At 39.5% G+C, this 23,796-nt stretch overlaps 1 protein-coding gene across 2 annotated transcripts; it reads right to left on the bottom strand.

Moving 5' to 3' along the window:
* Nucleotides 1-785: 785 nt before the first annotated feature.
* Nucleotides 786-23,325, bottom strand: LOC122644602 (protein FLX-like 1). Of its 2 annotated transcripts, XM_043837985.1 has the most exons (5): nt 22,712-23,325; nt 22,304-22,467; nt 22,081-22,163; nt 20,175-20,180; nt 786-1,087 (listed from the first exon to the last, which is right to left on the bottom strand). In XM_043837985.1, the coding sequence occupies exons 1-5, from the start codon at nt 23,272-23,274 to the stop codon at nt 995-997; spliced, it is 909 nt and encodes a 302-aa protein (XP_043693920.1). In that variant the 5' UTR covers nt 23,275-23,325; the 3' UTR covers nt 786-994. The 2 variants fall into 2 exon arrangements, with proteins under 2 accessions (XP_043693920.1, XP_043693927.1); XM_043837992.1 differs by lacking the exon at nt 20,175-20,180.
* Nucleotides 23,326-23,796: the final 471 nt, after the last annotated feature.

The following is a 23,796-nucleotide window of genomic DNA, read 5'->3' as shown; positions in this document are numbered from 1 at the left end:
ATTCAAGATGGATTATAAAGAAAATGACAAGGAATCAGCTGATCCAATTCCAATACAGGAAGCAACGATTAGTAGTAGTGGAAATCGGGATCAGTGTCAGCCAATTCACCTATCTGATTCCTGATTTTTAAAACCATGCAAGTGCGGAAGAACTGTCTGAGTTCATCGCCGGTTAAAATGGCAAAGTAATTGCAGAGTACAGAAGTGCCAAACTCTTTCAAAGGTCAAATACATAAGACTTGAAATGATAACATGTGATAAAGAAAATCCTTTTTAATAAAACTGGTTTTTCCAAATAATGAAAACAAACAACTACCTCACACTTGTAATATTAGAACCGATGCAACCAATAATCTGGAATGAACAAACTTGCTGGCATGAAGTTTCACATCATCCATTAAAGGATGTTGTTTCATGAAATGATCCTTGGAAGCAGCTAGATGATTCTATAGACTCTTTTTACTCAGTCCAGGATCATAGTTGGGGGAGAAGTGAATCAAAAGAATGCACCATTTTGGAAGAGCACAATAAGAATGAGTGAATCCTTAGGTCAACTAGACAGATCCTAGACAGTGAAGTGCTAAGCGATACAAAATTTAGCAAAGACATCCACATTAAGTCCAAAATAATTATTAATGATCTAACTCTATGAAGGAAAAAATGAGCATGCGAGAGATACAAACAATTCCCTTACACGAAGAAAACAAGCAATATGCATGGCTAAAACAGTTATAAGAATTATAGAAAAAATAAATAAAAGTGCAAAAGAAAAAGACAGCATCTGATTTTAATTCACACAAAGCCCATCTTTATAAGTCGATGAAAAGTTAAGGACATAAAAATAGTCACATAGTCACATATATTCTTGCAAACATGAAACTATGAAAGTGCCTCCAACAGAACCTGAAGACACTATGGAAGCCTGAGCTGATCCCAACTACCCCAAAACAAAAACAGACTTTGACGCCAGATTGTCACAACACCAACAGGGTGTTCATCTATGAATGTGAGTTCGCTGTATATCATAAGAACCATGGATTCCCGCTCCAGACCCATATTGAGGGCCAGCATCAACACCACCTTGAACCTGAAATACAGAACATGTGATATTTAGATATGTAGCAAGACTGTCCATCTATTCTAGAACTTGAACAGTACAACATGCTTTGTTGAACACTAAACGACATGCAAACTAGGGAATTTTGAGTAAAGATTTCAATTAAATCTCTCTTTTGTCACAACCTACTACTGTTTGTAAAGTTTAAATTGTCTTAAGTACAAGCTGAAGCAGGACTGAGTTTGAGAAGAATAATTTATATCTAATTAAATTTTGTAAGGATTTTATCAAGAAAAGACAATAGTACATGAACAACAGGGACCGAGGGGGGAACAAACAAAAAGAGAGAGGCAAAAAAAAGAGGTCAACTCTAAAGAAAATAGCTGCGGAAGTGTCAATATTCTGGCAAGTTAATGAGACGTATTGCTAGGTTTGGGTCATGGAGAGAAAGAGGCACACAATGAGGCATGAACAAATCTAGCTCTTTTGATACAAATGAGAGAACCTCCAAGGAATTTCAAAGGGAAATAATATCTAGCCAATATCCAAGAATGAATCACCCTCCAATTCCCATATAAGGTGTGAGAACCTCAAACTACCAACCAGAATCTGAAGAAGAAGAGAACCAAGAGAGAGAGAGAGAGAGAGAGAGCAATGGGATAAGGAGGGGAGAGTAATTGTTAAAACATGACAGGATAATTTTCCAATATATATAAATGCCAAGTCAAAACAGCTCTTAGTAGGGAATCCTACATAGACATCGAGTCTGATTACAAGTAGTTATAACTATAAAAGGAAAATAACAACTAATGAGCTAACCCAAAGCAAATCGAGTTATAACTAAAATACTATCCCACAGAAAACCACACTACCCACGAGGCCACGATACACTTTAACACTCCCCCTCAAGCTGGAGTATATACATCTCAAAAGGCTCCAGCTTGGAACAACAAGAACAGATATTAAAAGTAACACCAGTCTTGAACATATATAGCAATCATAGACGCCAATGAGCACATAGAGATCTTCTAATAGCAATTAGCAAATCAACTCAAGCACACCAATCATCAGCAGCAATAGTAGAGAAGTGGCAGAGAACAGCCGCAATCCAAAATATTATAAGCCCTTCTCAAAGAAGGTAAGTAGTAAGTACTAATTTTCACAAAGAAGACAGATAAAAGTGCATCATGCAACAGCTAGTCAGCTACATCATAGTCCCTTCTCAAGCAAGGCATGTAGTAAGCTTCACAAAGAAGACAGATAAAAGTGCAAATATTGATACGCTTATGAACCCCCCCAAAAGAGGTCACAGATAAAATTGCAGCATAAGTTGCTGCGAATCAGGTAAAAGTGCAGTATAGGTTACTGTGAACCAAGCATAAAGTTGCTGGAGACCAGACAGCATAAGGTTGATGTGAACCAAACAGCATGTTGTTGTAAACCACTGATAAATTGCATTGTTGCTGAATACCACAAATAACTATCTTCATAGATAACATTGTTGCTGAGGACACAAGCGGATGACACAGACAAAATAATAATAATATTCAGGTGATGATTTGAGCAGATAACAACAATAATCTTCAATCTCCCCCTCACATATATCACTACACGTGAACAAATAATGCAAGGGAGGCAATAAAGGATAACCCATCATCATATGGCAGCAAGAACCAGCATCACATAAATTCCACACCAACAACAACGGTCGCATATAAAATCCCAGATAGGTCAAATTGAAGCAATTTTGAGCAAATAACTTCCAATAATAACAACAGCAAAACAGTGGCACAAGGAGAGAACCAGCATCCAATATAATATAAACAATGTGCAGCATCCACTTAAGAGCAGCAACATAATCAACTCCATGGAAGTATCAGTATTGCAACACCAAACTGATGTAATCTAGAGGTCCAAGACCCTAAATTAGGTGTTGTGGGCCCACAAATGGCAATAGAAATTCATGTACAATGTAGAAATAGCAATTTCGTAATTATTGAGAGTAGATAGAACGAATTGAGAGATGAAGAAAAGAGTTTGTGCACAAAGGGTATATGATTAATGATTCAGGAGGCAAGGGTAAATTTGGAAAAGGAGCACAATAGGGGCAACTCAATAAAATGAAGTAAATGATAGGGGCATATCTGGAATAAAAAATATCATAAAAGGGTAGATATGTCTTTAAATAACAAGACGAAGAATCGTGAAGGGGGAGGGAACGTAAATCGTCTTCAACCTCTAGCTATTGAACCAACGGCGAAAGACCTCAGCTTCGACCAAGAAGAGGCGTTCGATGCTAGGGAGCCGACCACTCAAAGGAATGGAACTCGATTCTGACAAAGGTTTTCTAAGACCAGGTACACTATATGAACATTATCAAAATCTGGAACTCTTAGACAGTGGAAGGGAACTCAGCTACAGTTGCAGAGCTACATCTCACCACGTAGGGGATATGTCTTTAAATAACAAGATGAAGAATCGTGCAGGGGGAGGGAACGTGAATCGTCTTCAACCTCTAGCTATTGAACCAACGGCGAAAGACCTCAGCTTCGACCAGGAAGAGGCTTTCGATGAAAGGGAGCTGACCACTCAAAGGGATGGAACTCGATTCTGACTACGGTCTTCTAAAACCTGGTACACTATATGAACATTATCAAAATCTGGAACTCTTAGACAGCGGAAGGGAACTCGGCTATAGTTGCAGAGCTTAATCTCACCACATAGAGGTTTTGGGTTTGCAGAACTATATATATATAGGGCGTACCCAGCTCCCGCCACTGGGGTCTGGGGAGGGTCATCATAATGTACACAGCCTTACCCCTGCTTACACAAAGAGGCTGTTTCCAGACTCGAACCCGTAACCATTTGGTCACAAATTCACAATGGATCAACCTTTACCGTTGCACCAAGGCCCACATATATATATATATATTGTGACTTTTATGATGAACATGCAGAGAAAACGAAGCGGAAAATAAAATAAAACTTGAAGTAAATAACTTGAAATGTAAATTTGCAAAAGTAAACTTTTGTGTGTGCTTAGCAGGTACTGCGATCCTTAATTTGGACCGGTCACCGTACTCGGAGGGGGTAACCCTCGTTGGTCTACCGTTTTGCAGATAGTCTTCTGCTGTGCTTTGAAGGCGGCTTAGCCGGCCAATTTGAGATATGAAAATATTTGAAAAATAAAACTTGATTTATTACTTGGAGAGAATCTTAGTTATAGAGCTTGGGGTAGAAGAAGCTTGGGTGTACAGGTAAGGTTACAGGGTAACTTATTGGTGTACGTTGAAGAACACTTGAAGCCTGAGATAAAGGCTTTGGACTTTGAACACTTGAATTTTGATGAAGATCCTTTAATGGAGATCTTCAGTTACAGGACTTGACGGACACTTGACTTTGAGATTTTGAGTCTTTTACAACTTGAAAAAGAAAATTAAAATTTGAAGTTCTACTTAGAACTTTTGATTTTGTTCGAAGGTTGGAGACGAGTTGCAGAGCTGCTTCTCTATCTTCCAAAACTTCCTCCTCCTTCAACTGAGACGAAGAGGTCCTTATGAAGGCAACTTGGTCTTTGGCTTCAGCCTTATCCGAAACGAATATTCGGAGGCACGAGGCTCTTGTCGGCTGCTTTTGGACTTCGGAGGCAACTGGGGCCTACCCACCGAAAGCAGATGGTATCTTTTGACTTAATGGGCAAAGCCACCGAAAGTAATCTTGTCTTGAGGTGAAAGGAATAGTGGGGACACGTGGCATTCCATGTCTGAGGGACAGACTGTTTTCCACGGTGTGTCAACACTGTTTGAACTCAATGGTTTTAATTGCAGAGTTGTGGCAATAGTATGATAGGCACCAGCCTTACGTCATACTAACGTAGTCATCCTTTTCCCTTTCGGGTTGCCCGGATTGACCTTTGGCTAGGATCTATGACCCGGGTCCACGGGTTTTGAAATAGTCCCCTTTTTTTTTTTGTTGGGGCCCTCATCGGGTCCTGTTTGATCTGCGTGGCAGGTGGCTGACTGTGCTGCCACGTCCTCTCCCTCGACCCCTTGTTGTGGAGTGAGCAGAGGAGACAGATTCTCCTTGTTGGGTGAGCAGGTCATCCTGTTCATTTGGATCTTGGGCAAACTGCCCTTCATGGAGATGATGAGAGGACAGGGAGTCCATACTGAACCTTTCTTCCTCATCGTCTTCTTCTTCACTTGCTGGGCCTAGTTGGGCCAGTTCTTGTTCCAATTGCTTTCTTCTGAGACGAATCTCCTCATTAGAAGCTTGGGATTGGGTCACTTTTGGAATGGATTTTAGCCCAGTGATTGCCTTAATGATCTTGTCTGTGGTATAGTGGGTGATATTGCACCCATCCCACCATTTGACGTAGAAGATCCTGGCCAGGGTTGGCAGGGTCACCTCTTGCGTTTCCATTTCTTGGACTTGGTACTCCCAGTACATGATCCACGCGAGGTGGCACTGTAGGAAGAATCTTAGTAGATCCGCCTGTCTTGGGACCTTTTGGGTGATTTCACAAAACTTGGCATACACCTCCATGAGAGATGCAGGTAGGATTTCTTCTATTGGTCCGTAGGTGTGCCACCATCTCGAGAACCAATTTGGGATTTGGCTATTGAACTTGTAATCGAAGCAGAAGAACCACGAGTGTCTTCCCTTCTGATTTTGCCATAAGAATGCGTGGTGCCAGGCATCCACGTAGTCAAAATAATGATAACTTTTGGGGGTGAAGAGTTGGGAGAAATTCCTTTGAGAAAGGGGACCTGTACCCCAGTCTTCAGCACTAAGGATCTTGAGGATGGTAACAGAGGAATGAGTTACCAAAGATTTGTCAGTTTTGTCGAAGTTTTGTTTGATCCTGATCGAATCAGTATCTACAAGAATGAACTCATAGAATTCTTGGGTCTTTGTATGATTTGGGGAGTAGAAGTGCTAGTCTTGGTAGAAAACCCTCCTTGCAATGTCAGCTGCGGAGGTGCATTTTTCGATGTAATGGTCTTCTAAGATGGTAAGGTCTTGGAAGATTCCTTTGTTGATATACTGGCTTTTTGGAGTAGGTTTTGGTGGTTGATGGACTGACCTTTGAGTGGGATATTGGCCACTGATTTGGAGGAACTTGGTTTTGAAACTGTTTGGGATGTCCCTACGACCACATGAGAGAAAGGGACAAGTGCGGTATCTTGAGAGGAGCTTGCTATTTGTTTAGGCGGGGGAGCCTTGGCATAGGTAGCTTTTGATTTGACCCTGGAGAGGGGGTTGTCTTCTTTAGGAGGCATTTTGCAGATGAGATTTATGCTCTTTGGGCCCTGTAGGAATTCCCGGGTGAGAAAGTCAGGGATGGAATTTTGCTCTCCTTTTATATATTCAATGTCAAAATCAAAACTTGATAGTAAAGCTTGCCATCTTGCAAAAATTTGTTTTGATGCAATGTTTTGAACGTCATTTTTTATAACTTGTTTGGCTGCACTGCAGTCTACTCTAACAAGAAATTTTTTATTTAATAAATCACCTTGAAATTTTTGAATGCACAAGACAACGGATAAAATCTCCTTCTTGATTATGCTATAGTTCTTTTGGGCTGTGTTCCATAGTCCAGAGGTAAACTGAACAGGGTTCTCTTTTCCTTGGTCTACCTGTTTAAGGATACCTCCATAACCTAGGTCTGAGGCATCAGTTTCAACAACCTTGGGGAGGTCTGGGTTTGCTAAGGTTAAGCAAGGAATCTCCTTAACCAATCTTTTTATTTCTTGAACGGCTTTTGTTTGTGGCTCTCCCCAGGCAGGGGCTTTCTTCTTGAGCCTTTGGTACAATGGTTCACATATTTTGCTTATTGATGGGAGGAAGTCCCTTACATAATTTAGGCTTCCTAGGAACCTTTGTAGTTGTTTTCTTTCTAAGATTTGGTCAGGAAACTTGTTTGCGAACACTATGGTTCTTTCTATGGGGATGATCGTCCTTTTGTGAATATAGTGTCCTAAAAATCTGATCTTGGGTTGGAAGAGATCCATTTTCTTTTTTGAAAGGACCAATCCATTTGTTTTAACAACTTGGTAAAAACTCCTAAGGTGTTTGAAATGCTGGTTTATTGATTCTGAGAAAATTAGAACGTCGTCTATGTATACTATGGCATAATGGCCATAGGGATTGAAGATGTCGTTCATAATATTTTGAAACTCACTAGGAGCATTTTATAGTCCAAATGGCATTACGTTTCATTCGTAATGTCCAAAAGGTGTTGTGAAGGCAGTCTTATACCTATCTTCTTCATGGATTTGGACTTGCCAAAATCCAGACTTAATGTCAAATTTTGAAAATACTTTTGCTTGGTGTATTTTTTGGAGCAGGTCTTTTTTATTGGGATAGGATACCTGATCCATTGGAGGACCTCGTTTAAAGGTTTGTAATTGATTACTAGCCTAGGAGTTCCTCTTTCAATTTCTGAGTTTTTGTTGACGTAGAAGGCCGCACAGCTCCAGGGAGATCGGCTCTTCCTTATCAGTTTTTTGTCTAAGAGATCTTGGATCTCTTTTTTGCAGGTCTCTTGGAGCTCTTGGCTCATCTAGATTGGTCTTGCTTTGGTTGGGATGTTCTTCTCGTAGAACTCCTTATCGTAGGGTAACTTGACTATGTGTCTTTTCCTGTGCCAGAAGGCATCAGGGAATTCAGAACATAGGTTGTTTTCAATTTGGGTTTTTAACTTGGTTATTTGATCTTGAACTTCTTTCTTCTGTAGGGACAGTCTTTATGTGCATTATTTCCTGTTTCAGGAGTTTTAAATGCTTTTCTTTGGATTTGATTCTATTAATGGAGGGGTCTTTTGTTATGGCTAAGGTTTTTAAGTTCTTTATTTGCTCCATATCGGAGGGTTCTAAGAACTCAAAGCTAATTTTTTGTCCTCCTATCTTGGTAGTTAATCCTAGATTAGTAACTTTGAAGGGTTTGATCAGCTCTATGAAGGGCTGTCCTAGGATTACCTGACTATCAAGATCTTTGACTAAAATGAAGGGTTATTTAAAACATACCCCTTGGTTGCAAATATGGACTTCTGGAAGTTTGTATTGGACATCGAGGTAGGCTCCAATGGCCGTAGTTAACCTCTGTTTAGTCCTTTGGTAGTATTGGGTAGGGACAAGCCCCTCTTGGATACAGTTTAACTGTGCTCCTGAATCAATCAGGGCAACAGAAGTCAATTTGTATGATGAGTCAATAGTCATATTGACTTTGACAAACCATTTTTTAGGAGAGATACTCTCCACGTAACTTGTTTCTGTCTCCAGGTTTTCTGAGGTTTGTTTGGCTTTTCCTTTGAGTTTGATTAACTCTTCTTTGACTTCTTTAATTTCTCTTTTCAAGGGGACTTCTTTAATTTCTCTTTTCAACTCTTGAGTGGTTAGTTCAAGAGTTGTGATTCTTGTTTTATCTGATTTCTCAGCAGTTTTTTGTTTGTCAAACCTTCTGAATACTTGATTAATGTCATATGGTTTTTGTCTCTCCTTGTTTTCCTCAAGGGCTTGTCTAGCCTCTTCGAGGCATTGTTTTCTGACTTGGACGTCAACTATTTGTTCGATTACATCAAAGAATGATTGCTTGATCATTCCGACGCTTTTGGTCTCTGAGTATTCTTCAGAAGAAGAATATTCATTTAAGGCATTTGTGACACAGTTGCATGCAACTGCATCGGGTTCAGAGTCACTGCTGGACTCAGTGTCTTGGTTGATTTGGTTGACGTCATAGAAGATTTCATCTTCTGAGTCATCTGAGTCTGAATCAGACTTGGCGAAAATCTTGAATATTTTTCGCTGGGTTTCATGGTCCAAGTTTAGCAGGCTAACCTTCTTGGCTGCCTTGCAGTACTTTGCAATGTGGCCTAATTTGCCACAATTAAAACATTTTCTTTTGTCGAAGCTTGTTGAAGGTTTGTCCTTGGATTCTTCTTGGGGTTTCTTTGACTGAAACCTCTTCTTCTTTGAATATCTGGGTCTAGTATAAAATTCTTTTGTTGGTTCCTTAGAGTATTTATCTATGAAGCTTCTTTTGTTTTTGAAATGTTTCTTATGTTTTTTATCCTTCTTGTTTGAAGGAGGCTTTGGAACTGGGAATCCGTATTGTTCACAGAACCCACCTAGTTCCTTGTAAGACTTGGTTTCTTTTTTCATTTGTTTTGCTAATTTGAGGTTAGTGCAAAGAGCAATGCCTTCTTCATGGATGGTGTTTATTAAATCTCCATAAGTTAAGTTTTGGTATGGGATTTCACCGTTGTTTTCCTTCCTAAGTCTTTGTTTGATCTTCTCAGAGAAGACACCTGGAAGTCCAGTGATGAACTTCTCTTTCCAAAATGGAGAATTTGCATCCTCCCTTGTTAACACCTTCGTCATGAAGATGTCCTTGTACCATTTGAAGTCATGCAGTTTCCTGCATCTTAAATTTGTTAATTGTTCAGAGGACCTATCTTTTAATCTAGATGGGTCTCCTAAAAAATATTTGGTTATGTTGAAAATTAAGGTATTGACAGCGTCTTCAACGACTCTGCCATTTTCAATGATAATCACCCCGTCTTCAGTAGTCTGAACGGCGGTTAGAATATCAGTTTTTTGGTTAATGGTTAAGACATAGTCCCACCATCCTTTGAGTTGGCCGGTGAATCCTGAATCCAGGAGATCAGCGACAGTCTGGTCTGATGTTTCCTTGATACGGTAAGCATTGGCTACCATAGTCATTTCTTGAAGTTTATTGATAATGTTGTATTCGGACATGCCATCTATGTTCCATTCATAGACGACTCCGCTTTGATAGGAGGCCTGGGAATAAATTCCCCTGTTCTCCATTTGAAGGTCTGGGAAAGTTGGTTTAGGGTAAGACCTTTGAAAGTTATCTACTACTATTGCATTGATTGTATTTGATTCTTCATCAGAGTCCTTGTTTATGACTCCAACGGTTTTGGTATTGTCAGAAACTTGAGATTGGTTTTGAGACTCCTTCTGAGGTGTCTCAGGGATGACTAAGGATTTTAGTCTTTGTTCAATTTCCCTAAGGGCATCTATTTTGTTCAGGGCCTTAGAGTTCTTTTGGTTTATGTTGTATGGATTGAATAGAGGTCTTGATGAAGAACTTGGGAGGTCTTGTTTTAAGGAACTTGTTTTAATTCCTGGGTCTGGATCTGGAGGTTCAGACCTACGTTGAACTAAGTCTTCAACTCTAGTTAATTGTTTTCCTAAAGTTAGAAGATGTTGATTTGTGTAATTTGATAAACCTATTAATTTTTTCTCACCTTCAGAAGCACCATGGGTGGATCTAAATGGTGTTGCAGAAATCTCTGCGTCATTGATTGTTAATTTTAAATTTGCTAAGGGAGGAAGTTTTGGAAGATAGAGAAGCAGCTCTGCAACTCGTCTCCAACCTTCGAACAAAATCAAAAGTTCTAAGTAGAACTTCAAATTTTAATTTTCTTTTTCAAGTTGTAAAAGACTCAAAGTCAAGTGTTCGTCAAGTCCTGTAACTGAAGATCTCCATTAAAGGATCTTCATCAAAATTCAAGTGTTCAAAGTCCAAAGCCTTTATCTCAGGCTTCAAGTGTTCTTCAACGTACACCAGTAAGTTACCCTGTAACCTTACCTGTACACCCAAGCTTCTTCTACCCCAAGCTCTGTAACTAAGATTCTCTCCAAGCAATAAATCAAGTTTTATTTTTCAAATATCTTCATATCTCAAATTGGCCGGCTCAGCCGCCTTCAAAGCACAGCAGAAGGCTACCTGCAAAACGGTAGACCGACGAGGGTTACCCCCTCCGAGTACGGTGACCAGTCCAAATTAAGGATCGCAGTACCTGCTAAGCACACACAAAAGTTTACTTTTGCAAATTTACATTTCAAGTTATTTACTTCAAGTTTTATTTTATTTTCCACTTCGTTTTCTCTGCATGTTCATCATAAAAGTCACAATATATATATATATATACACCCTGCGAGGTTGAAGTCCTTTACCTCAAGAAACTCCTCTCCCAAAGATGAATATGTCATGCCCATAGCAGATCAGTTGGTAGATGCCGCAGCCAGACATAAAGTACTCAGTTTTGTGGATGGGAATGCCGGCTACAATCAGATTTACATAGCCGAGGAAGATATCCCAAAAACAGCATTTCGGGGCCCAGGAAATTTTTATCCACTTTGAGCCCTTCGATCTCGAAATAAATAAATAATATATATATATAATGCCAAGTCAAAACAGTTTTTAGTAGAGAATCCTACTAAGTCATTGAGTATGATTACAAGAAGCTATAAAAACTAACGAGCTAATCTAGATATAACTAAAATACTATCCCCACGATACACTTTAACATGAGGGACATAAAAAAGAGAAGGTTAGCTAAAGCCTGGAATTAATCTCTAAAGGAATCTGCCACATTGACAAACCTAGAAAAGTCAAAAGCAAAAGCAAGCAGTGGAGAAATAAGGCCAACACCATTGTTCCAGCCCTAGACAGAAAGTTAGGGCAAATTAATCTACCCACTGACCTATCCTCAATGACTATCAACACCAAATACAATAACGCAGCACATATCCAAAAAGAGGAAAGCCCCAACAACCCCACCCCACCCCCGCCACCCAAAAAAAAAAAAAACACGGCCACCACCAAGATATGCAAAAAGCGAAAACATTCAGCCGGGACTCTGGCCCAACACCCTCTGCCTTCACCCTCACCATGGAGAGTAGAGAAATAGAAACATAAAGGTCAGGACTGTCAGGAGGATTGAAAAAAATAAAAAGGAAATTTGATCAGCCTATACTTTAAATATGCTTCTTTTCTTAAAAAAAAATATGAAATGCACATGAATAACTTGCGAATTTTCACAACCATGGCCCCTACCGGCCACATATCTGGGATGCCTTCCAATCCACACAAAAAGGCTGCAGAGTCAACATTAGATGCCAATATAGGGGGACAAAACAAGTAAAGAATATAAATTGGGATTCTATTGAGTATTGGTACCTCCTTACCTTACAGTCCCTCTCTTAAAGGCTTTTAAAGAAGTTGAAAGTGTGTTCCTCCCTCAAAGGAAAAAGATGCCCATATCTTCCCATACCTTTGCCGCACTATGATGGTGTATGAGTCACTTTCTTCTGAATGCTGCATCCCTTATCGATCATCCCCTTAAAACATCCAAATAATTTACCTCCTGAAACAGATTTCTTTGTTTGATGTTCATCTCCTCCCCAGATTCAACTTACTGTAGCCCCAAGATCCATATCACTCTTGAATCTACTCAGATGACAGCAGTTTCTCAGCGACAATCCCTGAAATTAAAAGAATCGATGTTGCCAATGTAGCTCCTCTACAAAAAGAGGACACCCCAACATGATAGCAGGAGATCTTCATCAATGCGGACAACCTTATTTCCCTCAAACACCATCCAAACCTAACCCATTCCACACCCCCAAAATAACTATAAACATCAATTGCCTCAACAGTTGTCAGACCAAATAAAAGTTTCAAGTTCTAAATGCTCCCACTATAAAGATTTATAATCTGTCTTTAAATAGCTATCACATTTATTCCCCTAATAAAATGAAAATTTAAGGGGACAGGAATGGAACCCTCAAACCCAACAAAATCCTGTCTCAGACGAAATGCGGGTTGTGGGAATTAAGAGAAAAAGCCATCCAACCATCACTGAGATGATGAAACCTGCACCAGCAAGTTCAACCCACAACAATTGGATACCGAAGGATTGATTATCACTGGGAAGCAGTTCTGAATCAAGCAAGGGACCCACGGAGCATCTCATAAGAAAAGTTTACTTATCCCTAACCACCACCACGGTTGAGGACTCAATAAACATCTCTCTCCTTGATTCTCATCATCTTCTTCAAATCTAAGGACCATGGTATAACTGTATAAGTCCTGTTCAAACCTTCTCACTTGAGTTAGGTGCCTTACATCACCATTATGTAAGGCTCACCATCTTCTTCAAATCTAAGGACCATGGTATAAGTCCTGTTCAAACCTTCTCACTTGAGTTAGGTGCCTTACATCACCATTATGTAAGGCTACATTTCCTGCATTAACTCCCAAATGCCTTGTACATGAGGGAGGCAAGATTCTTCCAAATCACTCAATGAGAAAAAGAATTTCTAGCTCTAGTATGCCAAGAGAAAAAGACATGCATGAAGGGAATAATATACCTAGCTCTCCTCATGTCAAGTTTGGAAGTCTCCAAAGAATATAATGCAGTTAAGGTTTAACCTTTGATTTATAAACAAGTATTATAGAATGTGTAGTAATACAAGTCCCCCAACCCAGTGTTTGAAATATCTTATTGGTAGCCCTGCCTGACATCCAAACTTCATCTGTAAACTGACAAGTCCCAAAAACCTGCTGACTGATCCTTAATGCCTCTATTTCAAAGTTCAAAAAGGCATACATTAACCAGTATAATGGTTCAGTCAGGTTGAATTTGGTATTTGCTTACCAGAACCAACTAACAGACCTGGTTCTCCTGTCCAGGTTATCATATTTATAAAATGACCTTTTTCATAACTCGTAAGTACAAATCATTATATTGGCAAGGGGTGAGCTACACGCAGATCCTGTAAGTTGTTCCTAGTGCAGACCCCCAAAAAAAATCCCTAGCTTTCGAAACCACCCTATTGGCTGGTCAAGTTCCGTTGGTGGTGATGTTATCATAAGCCAATTTCCAGTCAAGCACCTCTAACTTTGAGGGGTTGAGAATTTGCATCCTGTACGGAAATAACTTCCACTGAGGGTTATCACCAAACAAAAAACTTTAAAGAAAGAACTTGCAAGAAAGCAGTACTCGATCCAAGAGTATAAAACACTACATAAAGGAGATATGCACCTACAGAAAACTTAAGGAATGAAGAACCCAAGGTTCCAACACATATACAAACCTCACAAATGAAAGTAATATCCAAGGTTACTGCTCAGGAGAACTCTCCATAAGCTGAAATCCCAAGACTTAAAGAAGGGGAACAACACAATTTAAAATATATGTACTATGTTCTTCGATGTTGAGACTCCACAAAGATGAGGAAACTCATTATCACAAAGATTTCTTATCCTATTCTTTTTCCTTCTTTTTTTTTTTTTTTTTTTTGGAGGGGGGGGGTGTGGATGGGGGTGTAAAGAAATTGGTATCCTCACTTCCATAGTTATTGCCAGAACTTTACCCAACTTCCTGACCCACAATTGCTCCCTACGAACACTACAATGCAGCAGATAGATTTCTAGATAAATTCAAATTTCCAAACAAGTATCCCAACCCATTAGAATCTATCCAATATGGCAATATTTGGTTTTAAGTAACCAGAGATCAGTTCATAAGGAATCTCCAAATAAATTTGCCTAACAATTCCATATTCCTTTGCTGACCCTCCTCAACCTATTACCACAATACCACCTTGGTCTTTTTTTTAAACACCTCCAACCACAAGATGAGTTATCAGTCCTCACCATGTTCTCAAATAATAAACTAAAAAAGACTAGTAATAACAATAATAATGGCAATCCCGTGCTAACCCTTCTTCTTCTTATCCTCCAACCACACACTTGACAAAAATAATAGTAGTAGTAGTAGCAGTAATAGTGCCATCATCATCATTGTTGTCATCATCTTGTTCCCACTTCCCAGCATAGCTGGCATGATGCCTAGGCAACCCAAGGCTATGGAGGGATCCTGGACGCAAGGTGACCAAGATGACCAAGGCGCCCGGATGCCTAAGGCGTCGCAGACACCTTGACAGTTGATCGGTTTCTTGCTTCTTTCTACAGAATTGCTTTGAAAAAACCAAAGGACCATTACTTTGCACTCAGGATAAAAACATGCTATTCATAATAACCACAAGAAATGCCTTTAGAGCCTAGACACGTGAACCATATGGTCACTATTCTATGACTATGGGACCTAAAAATCCAGCAAAACAGGTCTGGGACCCATAAGTTCAAGAGAACCGCAGCAATAGAGAAAAAGTGGGGAAGACAGAGGCAGGCTACCAATAAAAAATCTTGGGCAATAAGCATATGAACAATGAGGGGGAAAAAAAAGATCAGATAACATGTGCTCGTTATTTCAGTAAAAATTTTAGACCTGCGATCCGCAAATACTGAAGCAAAATATCATTAGAAAGAAAATAGAATAACAAATCAGTGAACCCATATCCCAAAACCGCAACTCAGTTTCTGTTAAAAATCCACAATGCCAAAACTATTGAACAAAATCCAAAAGCCAAACTTGAACCCGATTAGAGCCAAAACTACAAACCAATTAACAACCTCATCTGGATCTCTTTCAAAACTACAACGTCACAGGTGACTCTACTTCATCTGCATTGCAGATCACACTGAAGAAAATAGAGATCCACCGGAAATGGCAGATCTGGGAGCCATAAATGATCAATTAAATAAAATAAAAAAAGATTCATCATTGGCATCGCAAGTTTCGCTTAAATGGGGATAGGCAGATCTGGGAGCCAAAGCTACAAGGACAAACCTTAGCATACTCTCCCTCCTCAGCAATTGTTAGGCACTCTATCAAACTGCCCTGGCCCCTTTTATGGAAGATCTGGAAATGGTGCGCCCTAGATAATAATTTACCTCCACTTTATAGTACTTTCTCGAAAACAGGCAGCAGAAAAAATTAAGGTCCCGTTTGTTTGACGGTGATTTCGGTGGGGTGGGAGAATTGGGGTGGGAAAGTGCTGATGTGGCACTTTAAAATTCCACCCCAATCTTGTTTGTTTAACCTGAGGTGGTGAACTTACAAAAGCTCAGGGAACATCATTAAATACTTTGTCTGTTGACGTGGCACTTGAAAATCCCACCCTATGCTATCCAAAATCCCACAAAAAAAAAAACAAAGGACTTTGGTTACTGTTCATGGGAAAAGTAAAAATCCCAACCCACTACACAGTAGGACCCAGTCCCACAACATTCCCACCCCATTCTCTCCATCAAACAAACGGGGCCAAATAATTTATGGTAAAATTTTCCTTTCTGCTTTTTTAATGTTGAAACAAATGAACCCATGGAAACCTATTGATTACGTACTTAAAAATTTAAAGGAAAAAAATAAGGAAACCTATTGACGAGAAGGTGAAATAGAGGCCCCATTACATTGTACAAGCCTTTGAAAAACTGCAGAAAACTGCAATAACAAAACCAGAGGGGGGATTAGAGTCCCCCTAAAAATAGAAAACAAATCCTTCCCTATAATGCATGAAACATCAATACCCTCAAAGTAGGATTCCTCTAACATTTCCCAACTCTCAATAAAACTAAGTAAATCAAAACTCAAGTTTTATCCGAGAAGAGTAGGCCAGCATTAAAATGCAATAAAGAATACGAGTATGAGATTTAAGTAACAAGCGAAACCCGATGATATAGACTAGTCATAACGAATCTCTATAACATCTTTCTCCAAATGAAAACAGGGGAAAATAAAGCATACTGAAATGAAATAAACCGAATCACTACGAAAGAAAGAAAGAAATAAAGGAACAAAAACTTCAAAAAGTAAAGCTCAATATATAATACCTTTAAACGAGACATGGGGAAAAAATGCAACAACCTATATGCCATTAATGAAAATAAATGTGGAAGGAGAGAGAGAGAGTAATGCAATCCAGGGTTTGGAAACCCTGGTTCGGATCACTCGTGGGCCCAACCAATCAACAAAACTCCAAGTTTTAAAAAGGAATGGTAGTTTAGTAAATAACAAGAAATGTTAAGGGGTTGTTAGGTAGAAAGGGATTAGCATTTATCAAACAGGGACAGGAAAGGTAATAACACAAAGTAAGGATAAGGGCTGAATTAGAAATAAAGGGGAGGGGCATTGTTGGAAAGGGAATGGTATGGTGACAAATGAAAGACTGTCACCAGCTTCTTCTTCCAGCTCACAATAAAGGGCAACAAACCAGTGGAAGAGAAGATGCTTTCAAATGAAAGACCTCATATGGCCACTGTTTGACCTGAAAATTCAGGTGACGAATCGTTTCACTCAACCCTACTGAATCCAACAAGTACCAGTCCGGGCAACAAATGATTACTCTTAAAATAGACTGCTGAAATCATAGTTCGAGAACTCGCGAGATCTTGGCAAGTTTCTCGGTTTTTTTAGAAACCAAGACGAGATGGAATACGATACAAAATAATACAAGATCTCGGATCTCGGGTTGCCCCATGGAAATGACCAATCTACTATGTATTTATTTACCTAACTCGACATATCTCGGCAAGATCTCGGCTAGATCTAGAGTTGACCCATGGAAATGACCCATCTACTATGTATTTACTTACCTAACTCGACAGAACTCTTATATGCTTGTTGTGGAGAGCAACATTATGCCATGGGAAGACTATGTGACACTAGCGGGGACTGAATACTTGATTCAAAGTCATTTTATGTGATGATAGTTGTAACACTGTTAAACAGTTTAATGTATCACTTTAACATTTCTAATTCTTATTTAAGTTGTTTAGATATTAATTGAATGTTTTGCTTGCTTTCTATTACTAAATTATGTGTAAAGTAGGGCATTTTAGTACGTCATCGCCGACCAACCCATGGTCCGAATTGAAACTCATATTTGGACTTTGTTTTTGCAAAATCTGATAGTGCCATTGTGTTTAAATGGCCTAGAATAGGCTGAATACCAAGTTTCAGACCCAAACTAGGTCTAAAACCCACCGAGTTGAGGCTTTGAGTCGGAAAAAAAAATGCGCCAACTCGCCGAGATCTCGACTCAACTCGGTTTTTCCAAGGGCCGAGTTGGTACCGAGACCCGAGTTTTAGTACCTTGGCTGAAATCACAACTGGTAGAAGAGTTCAAGTCAATCTGATTGAAGGTTTTGATTTGCGTGGTAGGGGTGGTCTTTAGAAAAAGAACCCTAGGAGTAGGATCACCTATTGAAGAGAAACTAATGTAGGGTGGCTATGAAGCAAGAGAACAACACTAACACTCCCACAGAAAATCAGGATCTCAATGAACTAACACACTGAATCTAAAAACAGAATATGAGAAATTAAATAACATGATAACCAGCAATCAGATGTGGCTGAAAATCAGGTTGACTAGAATAGGGATCCTGCTGATTATATGCTCCAAAGATGGGGCTGATCTAACGGACAGATTTGCTGTAAACTCACAAAACCAGAATAAGAAAGTAATAAGAAACAAATCAAACTCCCAATCAGCTAATCTGATGAACTTCAAATTTTAGACATCATTAACTCCAACAGTGAGGAACATCATATTAAAAGGAGGACTCAACCCAAGGGGTGGATTGTCCATAATAGAACATTTAATCCCTGCTGCCGAAAATAGTAAGTAACAATAACAGTATTCAAAACTCTTCTGAAACAATGGACAACATACAACATAGAGCATTCGATGGACAGAAACTATGGACTGAGAGGAACATAATCAGTCAACACATGCAGGTTCAAGACATGTCAACCAACTCAACAGATCAAAGAACTTTGAGCTGCTGAACCGAGATTGGATAACCCAGAACAGAATCCTGAAGCAAAGGTTAGTTAAACAGCTATGACAACAGTTGAGTAAACCAAGGAAAACAACATAGAACTCAAAGGATCAGTTGCAGGATTGCCTTGCTGGAATGTTTACCAGAAAATATGAAGAAAAAGCAAGAGAAAATAGAAGATAAGAAGGATAGGGATAGGGAAGGGCCTCTCACTGTTAACTGTCTCTCACAGTAACTGTATCACAAAGCCATTCTTTTTTTCAACATCAAAACCGAAGGGGTTAATTCCCTTTTCTTGTATTTATAAAATAAATTAATTACAAAGCTGGACGCTTCCATGCATAAGCCATAGGCTGCCAAATTCAATCTAAATTCCCCACATAAAAAATAGAAAGTGAAAGAAATAGAAACTCCTAATTGCTATTTACTAACTAACGATCACAAGGAATTAGGAAGTTATTGAAAATAGAAACTAAATTAAAGCAGAATTAAGATAGGATCTTCCTCCACTCAATATCTCCCAATGGAGCCCACAAGATATTCTAGAGATTTTCCCCAGGCAAAGGTAGTTTTCATCTCTTGAATACCTTCCATGCAATGCTGTCCATATGGGCCCACACCACTGCCATGTGAATGGTAACACGTGGACAGTGTTCCATGAACAGTAACCTCCTTGAACTGCATCAGAAACTTATGCCCAAAATTTCAAGGCATACCGATTTGAGTATCAAGGAGATCGAGATCAAAGTATATGGATGTAAAGTACCGTCCAACAGAATAGGGACAAGAATGACAGTATAGAAAAAGAAAAGAGGGAAGATGGAAGAGGAGTTGTACCTAACAAAGGATGAAGAGAGGTGAAAGCAAGAATAGGAGGAAGGGGATGATTGACCAACCTGATCACAAGCGACTCCACAACGGGAGGTAAAACCCAACTCAAAATTTCATTCCATCATTCATTTATCTCCATCCATTACATGCATATAAATAAGAAAAGAAAATGACTCCAATACATATTCTAAAATAGAAAATATAGTAAACTCAGTAAACACCTAAAACCAAGAAAATAATCTCCTACATTATCCTAGTCCCCATAAAAATAAAGATTGAACGAAAATTTCAAAAAATAATAGAACCTCTAAGTATCCTACTAGACCAAAACTAAATTTGGACCCGGATCATCCCAGTTTTGGCTTCCAAACGGGTTTGGGACGGTCCATGGAAATGCTACTGCATCAGAGAGAGTAGAATTACAACTTGGTGACCTCTCAGAAAATGGGAGATATAGAGTTGTAACCATTCATTATGAAAAAAGAAGGCTCTGATCAGGGAGAGAGGAGAAGAAGAGATGAGGGAGGTGGGGAAGGGATCGGCGGATCGCACAAACATGCCACACAGGCACTCACAAGACTCAACTATCAATTCATTCTTTCAATCTGTTTGTATCATCGGTTACAAGCCAATATATAGAGATAACTCGGAACAAGAAATAGAAATTAACTCAACTAAGGAAACTACTATCTCACTACCAAATACAAATAATTAAAAGATTGCATATCACCCTGATAAAGAAACTATCTAATCTTTCCTACCAGACCCAAATCCCAATTCGGACCTGGTTCTCAGACGGAGCTCTTAAACAAGTTTGGCCCGGTCCAATGAACTGCTCCTGCATCAATAGGGATTTTCCTTTTTTCTTCTAGTTTGGCTACTCTAGAAGGTTAAATAGCAGTCATGTCTAATTCTACTGCCAGATTAATAGGCTCATTAATTAGACCTGCAATTAACATTCATAATTAGCCCCTTCCACATAAATGATCTCAAATTCAAATTTCTGACAGCTTGCCTTGAATAAATTGCTACCTGTTAGTTGATATTAGTAGCTTCATAGTTATAGACATTTTACCCCCCTTTATTTAGAAAGCTAAATCTAGAAAGTTTAATAAGATAATGTAATTTATTTTAATTGAGTGGTAAGATCTGTGGATTTTTTACATGGGTCCATGTAGCCGACCCCATTAAGTTGGGGTCAGGCTGCGTTGTTGTTGTCGTTGTTGTTGATGGTGGTGGGGGTGGTAAGAACAGTGGACTGAACCCCTCACTAATATCTATTTGTTGAACCCCAAGGGGGTAGCTCAGTTGACAAGGATCAACACCTCACAATTAAAAGGTCATGATTTCAACACTCCTTGGGACCTACCTATCAAAAAAATATCTATTTGTTGAGAGAGAAAAATGGTATACAAGTGCAATTGCGCATTAAGAGAGATAATTGGTTAGTGAGAACTAGCACATTAGTTGTCTTATCCCCCCCCTCTTCACAAAGATGATCACAAATTAATGAAACATGCATATATAGTATTTTTTAGTTTGCTTATTTCATCCGGTCAAGTAGCTTTGACTGAAACCAAGACTTTTGGGTCCGATCAGGTCTTAAAACATTGGGAATGAAGGAAATTTGATGAATTCTGTAAATTGATTCCATTTAAGTCACAGAACTATTCATTACCATTCATATACTAAGGAAAATTGTAAGCTGAAGTAAGCATTGGGAACCAGTTCATTGCAAAGTATAACAAAGGATACCCGAGCCAGATTTAGAGTGAGAACATCAAGCCAAAAAGGAAAACCAAAAATTAAGACATGAAAAAATATTGAAATTTAAATGTTCAAAATAGTCTTGGCTTAAGGAAAGCATTCTGTGAAAGTGCCGCTAAGAAATTATCACGATCATAAAACCAAAGTTCAAAAACTCGCCTCGACTCGAAGTCTCGATCAGGTCGAGACAACCGAAATCTCGAGATCTCGGCGAGATAGTTGTTTGTTTCTAATGAGATTTGATTTGGACCTATTAAATGTCCAATGTCCAATGTTGAATTCATTTCAAAGGTATTCCCTGACTTTGCCATGTCAAAAAACAATTCAAAACTACCTCAACTTTTTTAGACCAGGTCCAAGTCAAGAAGCAATGATTAAACGCATTGTTTTATCCTATTTAATAAAGTTCAAATAAAGTCACTAGGATCTCTTGAAAACAATATGATCATTCAAGATTCATCCATCCACAACAAAGTTGCCAATTCAACATATTTCAGGGACAAATTCAGCAAAACAGCCGACAAAAATTGGAATATGAGATTCCCATGCGAACTTCATGAGTACCTAACCTCAATATGAATCTCAGCTCCACTTAAGTGTTTTGTATTCAGAAATGTCCCAAGTGCCGTGCAAAGGTGGCCTTCAGGTTTGATAGTCATAAATACCACTGAACAATATGGAATGGACATCTAGAAAAGTACAGTACTATCTCTATGGTACACAGTACACTCTCTTACAAGTAGATTACGTGTCATCAACAGATGTTTCAGCATTTCAAGTTCTATAATCAATGTTTCAGACATGAATAAACCTTCTCTGCATAACATGGATACGGAGTTTTCACAGCATCAATAAGAAAAAGTTTCTGGTTGATTATTATTCATATAAATGGAGAGCAAACTGAGGAAACATTGAACAAATACCTGGTGCATGCCATGAGGATCAGCATATAAACTTCCTCCATACCCCATGTCGGGATTTCCATAATTTCCAACAAATTCAGGACCTATTATAAAAAATAAAAACAAAATAAAAAAGAAATCATAATAATGTTGAGAAAATCCAATGGCCACCAGGTCAGACAAGACATCAGTCACTAAAAGGTGTTCCCTGGAGAAGAAACAATAAAACAAGGAAACACCATACCGGGGTTCCCTGCAGCAGCAGCTGCACGAGCTCTCTTCTCCGCGTTTGCAAGCTCAGCGCGTAACTTCTCAGCTTCACGAGCCATGGAAGCCATATTTCCCTCCATCGCCCGACCATGTTCCAGATTTTCAGCATGCACCTTCTTCTCGTACTCAATAGCAGCCCTAGTATATTTTACATTCAAACGGGAAAAAAAATAATAGCCCTGGTTAAATCGAAAGAGTTAACAATTTAACTGATTACTAAACCGCAGCGATCGACAGAAATAGTAAGTTAAATATTATCGTATCTGAATCATCTGATAATTAATCTACAATCATGCAACGACAGCGACATCAGAATGCAGTGATTAAAAACCCTTGACAAAGCCAATGAGATGTAAAAATGGAGAAATGAAAACGAACTTACCTTCCCCTTTGTATCTCGCGACGCATATATTCGATATCGGCCTTGATGGCGGGCGCCTGCTGCAAGTCCGCACGGGCTCGTGCGAGGTCACTGTCGATGGCCTGCAACTGAGCAGTGAGGTCGTGCCTAGCAGCACTCAATTTCTGAACATCAACTCTGACCTGAGCCAACTCCGCATTAAGAGCATCAATTGATCGGATTTCCGACTCCATCTTTAAGGACCGCTCGTAGACTTCTCGTATCTCGGCGTCTCTCCCGGCCTTCACGTTGGTAGCAGCCGCCGATAAGTGGCGAAGCTCCTGCTGGGAGGCGACGAGGTCCTGTTTGAGGGCGACATGGGTCGCCGCAAGCCGTTGATTGTCGAGGAGGAGGGCCTGTATCTCGCGGTTCTGAGCGACGAGGTGTTCTTCGATGATCGCTGGGTGGGGCCGACCAGCACCGGCGGATAAGGGGACGCGATGGTGGAGGGGTAAGGGCTCTTCCATTAGGGAGGGATGGGGAAGGGGTCTCCCGTGATATGGCACCTCTCGCAGACTATGCGGGAGACGATTTCTTCCGGCCATTTCCACCCGCAGTGTTGTCTCTCTCTCTCTCTCTCCGCTCCCTCCCGTACTGTAGCTGAAGCGCGACTTTCCTAATGCGGACGTTTTTACGTTCTAACGCTAACGTTTCGAGATTTCTGGGGCTCCGATTCTCCGAATTCGAGTATGGACACTCTGAGACTCTGCGTCGACGTTATGTCGGTACTTTGGAGTATGTGTGTTAAAACCTAATCCAAACGTTTCATCAAAAAAAATTAAAAACCTAATCCAAACGTGTAAAATTGATCGAACCCGACCGAATAAATTCAGATTGAACCGAACCAGCCCTTATTGAATTACTTTTGGATTGAATGTGACGGACCGGTTGAAAACTGGATTGCACCGAATCAATCGATATCCGGATCAAAAACAAACCAAGTGACACCGAAAAAACAAAAAAATAACCATTGAATATGAAATTATAAATAAATGATTTGATTATTTATTGATTTCAATTTTTATTTTTATTTTTTTGGTAGAATATTGATTTCAATATTAGTGAAA

Source organism: Telopea speciosissima, chromosome 1 (genome assembly GCF_018873765.1).
Source record: "Telopea speciosissima isolate NSW1024214 ecotype Mountain lineage chromosome 1, Tspe_v1, whole genome shotgun sequence".
NCBI lineage: Eukaryota > Viridiplantae > Streptophyta > Magnoliopsida > Proteales > Proteaceae > Telopea > Telopea speciosissima.
Note: the sequence above shows the minus strand (reverse complement) of the source record. Positions and strands in the feature narration are given on the sequence as shown.

Excerpts from the sequence above, each read along its gene's own strand:
- LOC122644602 (XM_043837985.1), bottom strand. The coding sequence starts at position 23,274 with ATGGCCGGAAGAAATCGTCTCCCGCATAGTCTGCGAGAGGTGCCATAT. Across the intron at positions 22,468-22,711 it reads CGCGAGATACAAAGGGGAAG|GGCTGCTATTGAGTACGAGA; the intron begins GTAAGTTCGTTT and ends AAAATATACTAG. Across the intron at positions 22,164-22,303 it reads TGCTGCTGCAGGGAACCCCG|GTCCTGAATTTGTTGGAAAT; the intron begins GTATGGTGTTTC and ends TTTTTATAATAG.